The sequence below is a fragment of the Physella acuta genome, unplaced genomic scaffold (genome assembly GCF_028476545.2).
Source record: "Physella acuta isolate Inbredline_101_S28 unplaced genomic scaffold, ASM2847654v3 ptg002415l, whole genome shotgun sequence".
In the NCBI taxonomy this organism is placed as follows: Eukaryota; Metazoa; Mollusca; class Gastropoda; family Physidae; genus Physella; species Physella acuta.
Genome location: NW_026733903.1, coordinates 39408 through 55261, shown reverse-complemented (window position 1 = coordinate 55261; position 15854 = coordinate 39408). Strand labels below are relative to the sequence as shown.

Below are 15854 nucleotides of genomic sequence, written 5' to 3'. Positions count from 1 at the left end.
AAACTTTGCTTTTTTCGTTCTGATTTTTGAACTATAATCTAGATCTAGATTCTAGTTTTTGATGTTACTTTCGATTTCCTCTGAACTGTTTAAACATTGCGAAGCATGAACAAAAAATAAGGAAGTAGGCCTAAGCATTTTCTATGCAATATTATAAATTAGATCTAGATCTAGATCTAGATCTAGACCTCTATAACATTTTTATTTTTTATAGGCCCTATTCATTTGAAGAAATTTGAGAATGAGCAAAGAAGAATTTTAAATTAAATTTAATTTTAATTTAAGGTTTAAATTTTAAATTTATACGCTAGGCCTACCACTTTTACTCTTCTTGTATTAAGTCATTTAAGTAGTAAAAAAAAAATAAGTAGCCTATAAGTATTAATTAGGCATTATTAGGACCCTATTTGTTTTACATTTTCATTAAAATATAGGCTATTAAATTATATTAAGGTAGTGTAGGGCCTATGGTTTAAGTTTAGCTTTTTAGGCTTATAATCTCTCTGCTACGTTGGTCGTGGATTAACTGATCAATTATCATTATGCACTAGGGCCTATAATTATAATTAAATCTAGGCCGATTCTAGCCGGAATAAGATACGCGTGCGATACGCATGCGCAATGGAGAGAAACTACGACTTGCCTTAGCGGCGATGTTTTCGATGGTACTGCGCATGCGTGTGTTTACAACCGCAGAACCCTAACACCAACCCTAATCCTATCCTTAACCCTATCCCTAATCCTAACCCTAGCCCTAATCCTATCCCTAACCCTAGCGTTAGTTCTTGCATTGCTATTTCTAAATACCCTATATTTAGCTCTATGCACAAAATCACTAAATATTTAGGAATTATCGTAAGACATCGTGGTCGAGTGGAGAATGCAGATCTTCCTGATTCTCGAACAGTTACATGATCAGAACCTGTCTATGCTCTCGTTTTTGCGAGAAGTAGTAAATTGTATTTATCTAAGTTTAACATTCCATTGAGTTGTTTGTTTGCATAAGTGTCTTTTTTAAATTGTTATTTTTTTTAAATAGATTATATATTTTTTTTAGATTTAGGTTTTTAAACACGCCAATTATAAAAACATCGTTGCTCTATTGATCGCCCGCTCGTGTTTTCTGGTCAGCGCAAGAAAAATACCGACACGGTCTAGCCAGGGTCACTTTGAATTCAACTTGGTTTAGATGTGAACAGTGTAGGCGTGTATAGCATACGTCATAGCAAGACCATTGCTATGAGCTTGTCAAGATTTGTCTTCGTCGTAGCCCCCCCCCCCCCCCCAACCCAGCAAGAGGGAAAAACTGATTTGGGGTCATTGTGAGTTCAAATGTTACATATTGCTTCTATTAAAGCGTACTACAATGCATGCGAGATATTCGTGTTCAAAAAAACGGACCCGGGAGGTGTAGGCTGCAGCCTATAGAGCTTTTTTATACAATTATATGGACGGATAGTCCTATGAAATCAAATTACGTTTAACAGAAGAAAAAAAATAAAACACATTTTAACATGCGCGCTCAACATTGGCTCGGCCAGAAAAATTCATACCATAGGCCATAATTATATTATAGATCTAACGACACCCACTCATCATAACATTTGTCAGTAATGATATCGGGTATTTAAAGCAAGATCTCAATATATCATTTAGAATTACAAGGAAAAAAATCACAACAGAAAAGATATATTCTGCATCTTAAAAGAATTTTTGTATAACTAAATCCTAACAATTCTATTGGCTGGTCCCAATAGCGACAGAGGCTATTAGGACCCGGGTCTCCAAAGGCGGCCGTGGCTATTGGGACCTGGGACCGAATAGATGCATCCTGTTTTTATTTTTGAAGATATGCCATTAATCATGTCACAAACGATTAAAAAATTAACAAACATAACCCTTTCATGAACAACGGGAAAAATAAAATTTTGATAATAGGAGGCATTAAGTAAGTGTCAAAAGGCAAAGTATCTGATGGGCTCGAACCAGCACCTTTAAGCACAGCAGCCACCCACATTTCCACTCGACCAAACAGCTTCATGCTTAATTTGCTGTTTTTAACATTATATCTGTCATAAACAGTTAGGACTGTGAATAGCCCTAATACGGCTATTCCCAGTCGACTGGGAATAGACGCTTCAATTTTTTAATGAAGAAAAAAACGAAGAAAAAATTCATAACGTTTTAGTTTATAGTCAGATTTTTTAAATTCAAAATGATCTATAATAAGATTAACATCTTCTATCCAAATATATAACTATTATGCCTATACTCTATAGGCCCTACACTAGATCTATATATAGATCTAGGCCTATATACTATCTATATTGTTTTACTAAAATTACATTTTTGCATTGGCTTAGCTAACTATTTATCAATCTAAAGCCTAATTTATTGGCCCCTACTAATAATTAAAGCTAGACGAGAGATCTATCTCTAACCAAACACAAACTAACTAAATTTGATGGTTCATTTTGTATTTTAATTTTTGGTGGCCCACATTCTAGCGGAAAATTATCTGGATATAGCATCGGTTGTTGTTCCGAAATGGTTTAACAGTAGCTGTAAAAAAAAAATGTAAATATACTAAAAAATAGTGTAAGGTAGCAATAATCACTAATTCTAAAAACATTATCGCTTCCTAACCTGACACATGACTTCAGACAATTTTTATTCTTAGTTCAGTTACCTTCATAGACTATTGCATCTATATTTAAATAAGATAAATAAAATATTAGAAATAATAATATTTTTTCCCAAATTATATTATGAAAAGACAAAAACTATGTTTTAGATTATTGAATATAGTTACGCCTTATATTTGAACTAGTATATATATATATATATATATATATATATATATATATATATATATATATATATATATATATATATATATATATACCAATATCCCATTTATGCCCACCCCAATCTTCATGGTCTTTTAGCCTCAAATTAGAAGGCTAGCCCAGTTTCTTTTTGGACATTCATTTATGATTTCCATGGGATAGAGGGAGGGGTCAAAATTTCTTTTTCTGCATAAATGTGCACTTTAAAAATTCTAGACATATTGCAGATTTTCTGATATCTAGTTTGGACAAATATATATATAAAAAATAAAGATACAAACTGATAAACAAATTAGAGTAGTAGTAGTTGTAGCAATGGGTACACCATTAGTATTGTAAACTTATTAATTAATCAATTCTAGAGCAGAACTTTACAAAATGCAATAAATCAAGTACATTGTTGTAATGAATCGTTTTTTAAAAACATTTTGAGATGTTGCCTTTTTCATTCTGAATTTTAAAACTGCTAGCAGCAAAACCATTTAGTCATTTATTTAACTTTCTGTCAATTTCTAAAAAAAATTCTAAACATGGAAATCATGAATGTAAGATGTAACTTGTAAGCATGAAATGCTACTTTAATAGAGTATTATTTTTTATTAATTACCACAATAATAGAATCTTCTTTATTCAGGATCTAGTTGCAGGTTTAACTAAGGCAGTCTGTAGTCAGCACCCTGTGTATTATGCAGAAACCTTACAGCTTAGTACTCAAACACACAATATTATCATTAAAAAGGTACACAAGTTTAACTGGTGCCATGCAAGGTTTATCAATATCTCATAAACTGTAAAAATAGAGGAAAGTTAAAAGTGTTTTTTAAATACTTTAAAATTGTCTATAAAAAGTAACAATACTATATAGCTGGGATTGGTATACATGTTGTTATTGTAAAAGTTTCTTCATTGTTTCTCACATCCCCACCCCGTAGCTAGTCCCCTGTGGGAAATCCCTCTGCGCACCCCTGCTACGATGTTTTTCAAACTAGTTATTTATGTATGTTTGTTTTCAATTCTTTTTGTTTCTATAAATGATAGCTTAATAAGAGTTAAAGTAGGTAAACTATTGCTATAACACATTTGTCTTAGTAAAGTAACTGTAAAAAAAAATTAAACATTTTTTGAAATTTGTTACATAATTTATGATTGGACCTTATCACAATGCAGTTATGTGCATGACTAAAATTTTGTTGTTTATTTTTCAGTTTTTGTTTTGAGCAAAATTCTGCAACAAAAGTAAGGTTCAAAATATAAAGTTAAAGGATCACTTAAGGCAAGCTGTGTGCACTTATATTTCATGTCTAAAGATTTTGAAAACATTGCATAAAATAATGGAAGTCGGTGATCAAAACATTTTTCAAGAAGACTTGTTTTCCTTGATAGACAAAGCTGCTAAATCTGGTCGTGTAGCAGACATGGTTGAATGCTATAATTGTATTAAAACAACAAGCACAAACTGTAGCCAAGAGATCTTAGACTCTGGCCTTCTATCAGCTTGTTGTTATGGAAGAAAATTCCTGGTGCATGTACTCCTGTCTTACGGTGCCAACATGGAGACAAGAGACGATGATGGCAACACACCACTTTTGATATGTGCTGAGAAAGGTTTCACAGAGATAGCTCTGTCACTGGTTGAAAAAGGCGCTGAAATCAACAGTTACAATAAAGACGGTGATACTGCTCTTTTACTAGCAATAGAATCATCCGGGTGTTCTGAACTTGTGGTCGAACTTGGAGACAAAACTGGTATCAATATTTATCATAAAAATAATCAAGGATACACTGCTTTGATGAAAGCTTTTGACGTTTTTGACCTACCTACTGCTGTTCACTTGCTTACAAATAATGAGGAATTGTTTGAAAGTGTGTCTAAGTCTAAGACAGATCTGTTGGAGAATTTGTGCTCCAGCTTAAATTACACAGCTGATGCCGATGATAATGTAAGTGTTCATTCAATTGCCTCGTTAGTTATTGACCATGTATTAGATGGTGGAACGTTTTTAGAAAAGGCAGTGTTGAATAAAGATATTCAAATAATACAACTGTTATTAGATAGCGGAATGTCTGGTTTTTATTGTAGTACTTTAGATGAAAAAATAATTTCCAAGTTTTTAACATCACTTCTATACAGTTCAAAAGAGATTAATGAGCGAGATTTAAATATCATTAAAGTTCTGATAAAAGCTGGCGCTCCATTGAACTCTACTTTTAGGGTTGTTGAAGACAGTCCCTTATTCCTAGCTATCAAAATAGGCAAGTTTGAGTTGGTAGAAATGTTATGTTGTCATGGAGCTGATGTAAACAAATGTGATCATACAGGTCAGAACCCTTTAGTTGTAGCTGCTAAAAGTGGTCGCTGTGACATGATGAACTTACTGATTAAACATGGAGCGAATGTCAACTCAACTGAGACTTGTTTGGCATTGCTTGTTTCCTTTGAGGGTTCCAAGTTAGATTGTGCTAAACTACTTGTTAAACACAGAGCAAAAATGGATATGGTAAAAGCAGTTAATGTTGTTTTAAGAACTGGTGATCCAGAACGATTTTTGTTCTTGATGGAACATTTTAAGTCTGATTTTAGCTTTTGGATAGATAGTGCTGGGAACGAGTTAATAAACAAAGCAGCTGAGTTGGGACATAAAGACTTAATAAAACTACTGCTTGAGCAGGGAGTTGATGTGAATGCGAGTTACAATGACAAAACTCCCCTGGTTTCAGCCACTGATCCTGAAGTTTTGGAATTCCTTATCAATCTTGGCGCTAATGTTAATAAGCAAATAAAATCATATTTTGACACCTGCACTGCCTTAATCTGTATATTGCGAAAAGAATTGTTTGTGCCTAGACAACATGCGCTGGGGAGAGTGCAGACCCTACTGCGACATGGGGCTAATGTTCAGAGCTGTGACACAAATGGGGATTTTCCATTACTATTGGCTGTAAAAAATTATGATTCTCTGGAAATCACTGAAGCTCTACTACAAGCTGGAGCTAATGTTAATCAGTTAAACAATGATGGAGTGAGTGCATTGCATGTTGCTGCACAGAGTCGATCACTGTCAAAGGTAAAGCTGCTACTTGCACAGGGTTCAGATGTCAACATAAAAACTACCACGGAACAAACTCCTCTGCAGTATGCATTCAGCTCTCCCGACCCCCAAATAATACAGCACTTAGTTGAACAAGGAGCGAGTGTCAATGTTGTTGATTATAGAGGAAATACACCATTGCTTCTTGCAAGTTCTCTAGAAAATGATGCAGTCATAAAAAGCATTGTGAAAGCAGGGGCAGACATGAACCACCAGAACAACAGAGGGTATACTGCTCTAATGCTTGCGGCAAAAAAATGTAAACCAATGGCAATCAAAGCATTGTGTGAGTCAGGGGCTGATGTAAATTGTATCAGTACAGCAAGGGTAGGTACTGCTCTTTCTCTACTGTTAGGCAGGATTTATGTTGGTAAATTAAATTATGAGGAGTGTATAAATTGTTTGATTGAAAATGGAGCGGACTGTTCTTTTTTGCAACCTACAGTAGTTCAGAGATTAATTTACTCCAGAAGAATTAGCAGTTTAAAGTATTTGATTTCCTTAGGTTTTGGACCAGTAAATACCAGTGAGTACGGTAATACCATAAATTCACCTTTTAAAGAGGCACTAAGTAGCGGTTGTGTTGGTACTGCCAAATTCTTCAACAAAATCAGTTTTCTAACACGATGTGATGTGACAGCTTTATCTCTTAACAAAGTTTTCAGGAATTGTTTGGAAAGCAATGGTTACAGTGAATGTTTGAAATTTTTTGACGAGTACTCGTCCCAACCCATGTCTCTACAGAAACTCAGTTTTGTTGTCGTGTCGTCTGCTGTAGGTGCTGATGCTGGGAGAAAAGAACGGGTGAGAAAACTCCCAATTCCAAAATTAATTCATGACATGCTGTTGTTCAAACATGCACAAGATGTTGATGATGAAGAATTGCTTGTTGAACAAACTAATATCTATGACTAGAACAAACATGCGCAAGATGCTGATGATGAAGAATTTTTGTTGAACTAAGATCGATGACTAGCACAAGGTGCTCAAGATGTTTATTTTGAGTTTAAATCAGATGTTGATATTGATTTTAGAGAAATTCTTGTTAAACAAACATCCATATTTCTATTCCAGTATACACATTCATTTGCATGAAAGATGTCACTTTGTATGATAAAATTATTTTTATACCGCATTTGTTTAGTTTTATCAAGCTAGTCACATTTAACACATTACATCTTTACATTAGACTAAGTGATATGTAACATTTTAAAAATTGTAATATTACATAAAAATATGTAAATAAAAATTGATGTAGATAAGTAAAATTGTCATAATGTACCTCAATTGTACCAGATTTTGTTACACAGAAATTAAAACCCCAGCATGTTGATTAAAATCCTCTCCATGTCTTGATTCATTTAATTGTTTATGAATTTTGTTTAATTTAGGAAGCTTAGTATATTTAATTTTTTTTTTACTTTAATTAAAAGGATGAAAGACATATATAGTTTTAAAATTATCACATGGTGATGCTTTGTATAGGCCTATGTCTGTAAGGTTGTATGGGCCTATGTCTATAAGGTTGTATGGGCCTATGTCTCAAAGATTTAGTTATAATCTAAGCTTTAAGATTAAAGGAGAAATCTCAATGAAAGAAAAGTTATTTTAAATTAAAATTTAACTTAAAAGTATCATTAATATTTCACGTTTGAATAAATAATATGGCTTAAAATATTGTCATGGAGTATGACTAAAAATAAACATATGAGATACATTTAGCAACATAGTATTAAACATGTTTAATGATTCAAGGTTAATATTCATTTATTACAATAATTATGCAAGATGTGAATATACATTATACGTTAAACTTCATTGAACTGTTACACAAATAGTAACATGGCAAATATACGAATAACATGTGATAAATGTACCTCGTAGAAAGTTGAGTTAGGATGAAGACACATAAGGTCAAATGACAAATGTAACAATCTTCAAAAAGTTAAAGTTTAAGGTAACTTATTTGTAAAACAAACCTTGTGCCTTCATTTGTCAGTTGGAGAACTCACAAGTTTAAAAATTGCCATCTTTTAATTGTTTTGAATGAACTATTGTATCTGCACTTTGCTCTTTAGATGTGCATGTAATTTACTAGTGCATTCAGATACCCTTCCCTCCAGTGTCTCTTTCCCACATTTTTCTCCCTTGTTGGGAGTGGGGGGGGTCAATGGTTTGAAATAAATATTTTCTATATAATCTTGTATTTTGATCCTGATGCTGGTGGAGGTTCTTTGAGGAGATGCATACTTCACACATGGCTATTCATATTATTTTTTTTAAATATACAATTTTGTTTTTAAAAATGTGCTTTATAGTATAGCATATTTATAATTACAGGCAAGTTCTCTTCTTTTGTCTATATGCCAAACTAATAAAATACATACATAGTGGCTGGTTGACCTATTCAACGAGAGTTCTATTAAAGTAATTTATAAAGCGGCAATTTTCTTGAATGATGGCTATACTTACTGTGAGTTTGAAAGATGACACATAACGCCATAAGGGGTCGTCCATAAATGACGTCACACTCGTAGGGGGGGTCCGTAATTTTGTGACGGTGTGTGATGAGGGGGAGGGGGTGTTTCACTTGGTGCGACGTCACACTTTTGCATTATAAAAAAGCAATGTTAGAAAACGAATTTTCGACGTTATTTCGCGTTTTAGAAAACTTAATAAAGTGTAATAGAAATTGATTAAAATACTCTATGTTAAGAGAGTTCAGATAAAATTTTCGAAAAATATCGATGTTTTATAAAAAATTCAAGCCTACATTCAGTTTTGAATGTTATTTATCTACCCACTTAGGTAACGTAACTCTTTATTTACTGGATCATCCAGAGATTGCACATAAGTCAATTATTTTTTATGGTTACATCCCCTTATTTTGTCAACCAGGCGTTGAACATTTAAAAAAAAAAACTAGGCCTATTTCAACTTGATTTCCTTTAAAATAATGAACTTTTATGTAAATAATCAACAAGTGAAGCAAAGGAAGCGAGTTAAATAAAACTTTTAAAAAAATGTACTACACGGAATGTTTTATTTTATCATGATGTCACACTCTTAAGGGGGGGGGTCCCGTAATTTTGTGATGAGGGGGAGGGGGGTTCAGATGGTATGACCACACATTATAAACAAGCAATGTTAGAAAACGAATTTTAGCCGTTTTTCGCATTTTTAAAACTGTTTTAATAAATTGTATTACGTATTGATTAAAATAATCTATATTGACAGAGTTAAGACACGATTTTGGAAAAATATCGTATTTTAAGAAAAAATTCAACTGCAATTCTGAGTTTTGACGTTATTTTAGGGAGGGGGGGGGGGTTCTGGCTTTTTGTGACATATGGGAAAGGTAAGAATCGTCTTAAAAATCGAGACGTCATTTATGGATGACGCCCCCCCCCCCCCCCATGATTTCTTTTAATCTTTCCAAATACGTTCCACTATAATGACAATACAAGTCTATCTATTTTTAATTTAATTAGATGTTTAATTAGTCAATAAGCATCAATTAAACGTATTCAAAACTAAGGGGAGATAACAAAAATATTCAATAGCAGAAGGGTAGATAACTAGCTAGACGCGATCACCCGAACAGTCTGGGGAGCTGTGGTTAATGAGAATATTCACAATCCTAGTGCCGAACAGACAATATAGTTTCTAAATGATTTAAAAAAGGGGAGGTAGCAAGATTAAGAAATATCCTTCAATTTATCAGCTTGCCGCTGTCTGTAAATCAGTGTTTCTTCCAGACTTTTTTCTTGGGGGGGGGGGGGAGGGGGGCACTTGATATTTTCGCTGGAGGGGCCTGAGGAGGAACTCTGATAAAAGTATATATTTTCTATATAAATTTCCATTTCGTTCATCGGCATCCCGATGAGATGCCTGAAAGAAACACTGCTGTAAATTGTGCTCAAGGGGGCAGACACTCGTCTTTTAGAAATGGCGAGCTATTGATGGTGTTTTCAAGCAAATATTTTTAGTCGACTTGTCGACTTCATAAATTAGGAATCACTAAAAAGTAGACAATATAAATCTAATATAAAAAACATATATACCAAAAAGCTTATAAGCCTAAATAATGCTCTGAAAATAAGAAAATAAAACTCATTTACTTTCATTAATAAATTGGTCGCTCACAGAGGCGTCGCGAGGACGGGGGATGAGAACCGCACCGGGTGACACCAGTTAGGGTGGTGACTGGTGACATCAAGACAAAAAAGTTGCAAGATATATAGAATAATTAATGTTTTTTGACAGTTCAATGAATGGTTAATTAGAGCTAAAAAATATTTTAAGTACATTATGATCGCGACAGGGAGGGGGATGGGGCAACATGACATAAATATGCAAACTATAGAGAAAAAAATGCTACACGTGTACCATGCTGTATTAACAACTGACTATAAATAAACATCATTAGTATTAAATGTGAAAACTTTAAAAACTTTAAAGCTTTTATCGAGGGTGGAGTGAGGTGACACCAACTGCAAAATTTACAGAGGAAAAACACGGGGGAGGATGACGCCATGAAGTGTCGCACCGGGTGACACCCGACCACTGTTCGCTCATGAGATCTTTTACATATTTTAGCGACAAAAGCTATACTAAAAAGAATAGTTTTATTTCCTTATTTTCCGAGCATTTAAAATCTAATTGCTATAAAGATTTTTTTTGTTTTATTTACCTTCAAACATTTTTAGATCTAGGTCTATATTGAATTTTGTAAACGTAACTCGTTTACACTTACGACATGTATACTATACATTTCTAGAACACAAAACCCGCCAAAATTTATTTTTATCTGGAGACATTTTGTTCACAGAACATGTATACTTTAGCGTTCACACTTACGGAACATGTTATAGAACATTTTTAAAAAACAAACAAGACCTTTGACCTGGAGCGTCTGCTATATAAGCCTAGATAATTAAAAGAAAGAGTAATCAAAGTAAAACATAAATAAAACAACGTAGATATAGTGGTCACACAGATTTATTATTATTATAGGAAAAAGGTGTAGTCATTGTGCCTACAATGGAACAATAAATTATCTAAAAATTAGAGAACATGCAACATTTAAGAAATTGTATTGGAGTGTCAGCAACTGAGCTAGAAATAATGTTAGTTCTGTATAATAGCACGGGACTATTACCCACCTGCTACTACCTCACTCCTATCCCTTCCCTCCCCACCCCTAATCCCTTGCAGTAGCTACGCTACTGCTTATTATCTCTTTAATTAAATCCCAAACACGTTTTAATTTTTAAAAATGTAGTGTCCAAGGCATTACAATTTTGCCTTAAATCCAGTTTAGGTATTAAATGCGAAAATAATAATTAACTACAAAATTTATTTAACCAAATGTATCTCAAATTTTTCCTTGACCAATATTTTGTTTTAGTGTATCAACATATTTTCAGTTTCCGTCTGACATGAATAAATTTTTAGGCCCACCAGAATGTGCTCGTGGGATCACACATAATCAACTGAGTATAAAAATAGGCAGATAAAAAAGCCATAGGCTAATTATTTAGGTTCAGGATGGGACATAATTAACATAAAGAAACGACGGGGGGGGGGGGGGGGGGGACGGGACTGAGAGTCACATAGGCCTTACTCTAAAAGCTAGATCTACTTTCTTTTCTTAATAATAGACTCAGTATAGCTGTAACGCGATCTCAATACGTTTAATAAACTGGCAGATGCAAGTTTTCGAAGACATCGAGCCTTTCAGCAAACAAATATTTAGTCCTGTTCATCCAAAGCTGTTTCTGAAGGATATAGACAAGCAAAGAAGCTGGGGGAAATGGCTACAATGAGGTTGGGGTGGGAAGGGGTGATTGTACTGCGGGATGGAAGGGGGGGTGGGGGGTGGTAATAACATGTGAATGTCTACGACCCGTGCTATTATACACAGCATTATACTTATAAAAACTGTCTAACTCCATTTGCTGGCACTCAAATAAAATTTATAAAATCTTGCATGTTCTCTAATTTTTAGATAATTCATACTAGATTATATATAGCAGACGCTACGTGTCAAAGGTCATGCTTGTTTTATAAAATGTTCTATAACATGTTCTGTAAGTGTGAACGCTAAAGTATACATGTTCTGTGGTAGAAATGTCGTAAGTGTAAACTCGGAGCAAATTACCGCGAAAACGTGGGTCTAGCCCGTAGTGTCGAAACGAAAGTACAAAAATTTTAGTATTGTCCGTACTGTCGAAATTATTTTTTGCTATTTAAAATATTAGATGTTGATTATAGTTATAAATGTTTTTGATTTCCTCAAAATATATCACAAATACAATATGTAATTTTGTGGGGGGAATTTAATGGATTTTATATTAAAAAAAACATTCTTTTAACAGTGTCCGCTCCCCCCCCCCCCCCCAGGTGAAAAAAAGTCTGGAAGAAACACTGGCCTGGGTGGAAACTTACTAACAAAAAACAAAATTATACCCGAACCGATGGGGTTAAACTTGAATGTCACTTAGGTTAGATATGATAATGCAATGTGCCACGAACTTTGACATAATTAGAGGTGTTTCGTTCCTTTTTTAAATTAATTAAATATTTCTATGGCCTATAGTGCACACTTACTTATAATTTAAGGCCTATATATAATAAATATAAGCCTTTTTTTAAAAAAGAAAAACGTAAATAGTAACAAAATATATGCGTGCACTATAAAGATGTATGGGACGGAGTGGTCTGGCGGTCGAGTTCGAATCCGGGTTCAAGTCAGTAGAGTCCCTGAGTCCACCCAACTCTGATGGGTACCTAACTCACGTTAGGGAAAGTAAAGGCGGCTGGGCATAGTGCTGACCACACTATCTCTTCATATGCCGAGGTCACAGAAACAAGTGAACTCTACTCAGTGGCGTAGCGAGGTCGGATGTCACCCGGTGCGGCACTTAATGGTGTCACCCAACCAGAGGCGTTGAGACCCTTCCCGGGGACAAACTTTCAAGTTTTCGATTTGCACCCCCCCCCCCCCCCCTCAAACTTTTGATGTGCACCCCCCCCCCCTCAAGTTTTTCTCTATATATTTTGCTATTTTTTGCCTTGGTGTTACCCCCCTAAATGGTGTCACCCGGTGCGGTCCACACCCCCGCCCCCCCCCCGCCCCCTCGCTACGCCCCTGACTCTACTTCACTTGCCCCATAGACCGTCAGGTTTGAAAGGGAAACTTTACTTTACTTACTAAAAAAGATGTAGATCTAGAATCTAGAACTAAAACATAATGACAAAACATTATTAGCTTTAAACATAAAATTGCATCATATTTACATAACTGTTCGTGACTATATATACACCCTTCTCCAATGCATAATATACAGCGATCCATGCTCTATTTATATTATATATATTTGGTTTATATAAAATGTGGTGCATTAATTATTGTGTTTAAAGATAGTCATTTTATTTTATTCTTTTTTTAAGACAGTTGTTATATTTTTTATTAGTATTATTCAACAAATTTAATTTATATCAGTCTCATTTTGTTGTGACCGGGCACCCAAAAACATTTCAAAGTGCAATATTTAACTTTAATTGTGTTTTTCAAGGTTTCTAATTCTAATCTAAATTTAGATGTGTTAGCTGAGCCTAGTTTGAAGCCTTGAGTAGCCTATATGTTAAATGGCCCACTCTCCTGTCACCTGTCTATATAAAAAGGTTGGTTATTGGGCGTTTGACTACTATCCGTAGGTCTTGAGTTTAGATCCCAGAATCAAGTACTTAGGACGTTGACTCAGATCTGATGGGTACCTGACTATGTTTAATAAAGGTCATAGAACCGACCACATTATTATTATCACTTCTTATGGGTCTTCAATGGTCACGGAAACAGGAAAACTCTTCTTTGAAGTATGCCCTACTTACTGTAAGGTTCGAAATGGTATTTCCACGTGCTTTATTTTTCTGTAAAATGATTATTATTGTAGTTCAAATTGGATTTCTCCGACGAAGTTTAAACTTAGAAATCTTTTTATTTTTTAATAAGGGGTCATGCATAAATGACCTCACGCTTCCCCCTACCCTCCGTCACACATCGTCACAAAAAATCAAGACCCCCCCCCCCTAAATGACGTCACAACCTCAGTCTACAACCCACCCCCCCCCCCCCTTAAAATTGCTGTAGAATTTTTCTTATAACATCGATATTTTTCCAAAATCTTGTCAGAACTAGATGTATGTCAACATAGAGTATTTTGATCAATTCTACCACAATTTATTAAAAATCGTTTTGCAAAACGCGAAATAATGGCTAAAACTCGTTTTCTAACATTGCTTTTTTTATAATGCAAAAGTGTGACGTCACACCATCTGAACACCCCTCCTCCCCCTCATCACACACCGTCACAAAATTACTGCCCCTCCCCCCTACGAGTGTGACGTCATTTATGGATGACCCCTAAAATATAATTAGTAAAAGAAAAAGAATGGAAATCTGTAGGTGATTCTAAGTGATGTCGCACTTCAAGCGTGAGGGGTGGGGAAATCCTAATTTGAAGTTAGGTGACGATTTGTAAAATATTACAGTTAAAATCTCTGTTGGTGTTGTGTTAGGGTTAGGGTTCGCTTAGAGTTACAATTAATCTAATCGTTTGTTAGAGGCAGTCTGTACATTACTATAGATTACATATTCTAATTTAATTCAGTTAAGTTTAGTTCAGTTTAGTTTAGTTAAGTTTAGTTAATTTATATGTTTATATTAGATGGTGATGATCTATATTAGATCTGTTTATTATAATCATACGCGTTGATATATTAGCTTAGAGTTGTGTTAGATTATGCTTTGGGTAAATTTAAAGTATGGGTTGGTTTTGCCTTTCACCGTTGTATAAGGGGGGTCGTCCATAAATGACGTCACACTCGTATGGGGGGAGGGGGCCGTAATTTTGTGATGAGGGGAGGGGGGGGGTCAGATTGTGACGTCACCTTTTTGCATTATAAAAAAAAAGCAATTTTAGAAAACGAGTTTTAGCCGATATTTCGTATTTTAGAAAACTTTTAATAAATTGTAATAGGAATTGATCAAAATACTCTATGTTGACAGAGTTCTGACAAGAATTTGGAAAAATATCGATGTTTTAAGAAAAATTCAACAGCAATTATGAAGGGGGTTGTAGGCTGAGGAGTGACGTCATTTTAGGGGGTTGGAGGTCTGGCTTTTTGTGACGACGTGTGGTGGAGGGGGGGGGGGTAAAAATCGTCATAAAAAAGCGTGACGTTATTTATGGATGACCCCTAAGTCGTTTAGTTTCTCTTAGACGACTACGTTTTCCGGAGGGGGGGCGGACACTGGTAAAAGTATGTTTTCTATATAAATTCCGTTTCATTCGGGGGGGGGGGGGGAAGCGGTAGACTTTTCTTCGGGGGGGGGGGGGGGGGAGATGCCTGGAAGCAGTGTTTCTTTTCCAGACTTTTTTTCTCCGGGGGGTGCACTTGAATTTCTTTGGGGGGGGGGGGGGGGCGGACAACAATTTCCGGGGGGGGGGGGGGGGCGGACACTGTCGAAAGTATATATTTTCTATATAAATTCCATTTTGTTCGGTAGGGGGGGCGGTGAAAGAGATGCCTAGAAGAAACTCTGCCTGGAAGAAACTCTGCCTGGAAGAAACTTTGTTCTTGTATTTGTTCTCTCTCAAATTGATTAAACCATCATAAAGAAGTCGCATCCCACCTTGCCGAGCTTTGACTTACGTTGGTATTGTTTTATATACTATTGTCATCGTGGATTCTGGAGCTAATCGCTTAAAGTTTGTAAATATTAGTGAATGAGGCTGACCAGGCGAAATTTTGTTTTTCTCTGGGTCACGAGTAAACTTTTCTTCGTCAGATTCCTGTATCTTACCTTGCACCAGAGTGGATGTACTTGAGAAAGTTGGCATTGGAGTAA

The 15854-nt window shown here is 35.1% G+C and overlaps 1 protein-coding gene across 1 annotated transcript; it reads left to right on the top strand.

Annotated features, from left to right (window-relative positions):
• Positions 1-4060: 4060 nt before the first annotated feature.
• LOC131933248 (putative ankyrin repeat protein RF_0381) lies at positions 4061-7282 on the top strand. Its single transcript, XM_059290026.1, has one exon. It carries the CDS (start codon positions 4181-4183, stop codon positions 6851-6853), a length of 2673 nt encoding a protein of 890 aa, XP_059146009.1. The 5' UTR covers positions 4061-4180; the 3' UTR covers positions 6854-7282.
• Positions 7283-15854: the final 8572 nt, after the last annotated feature.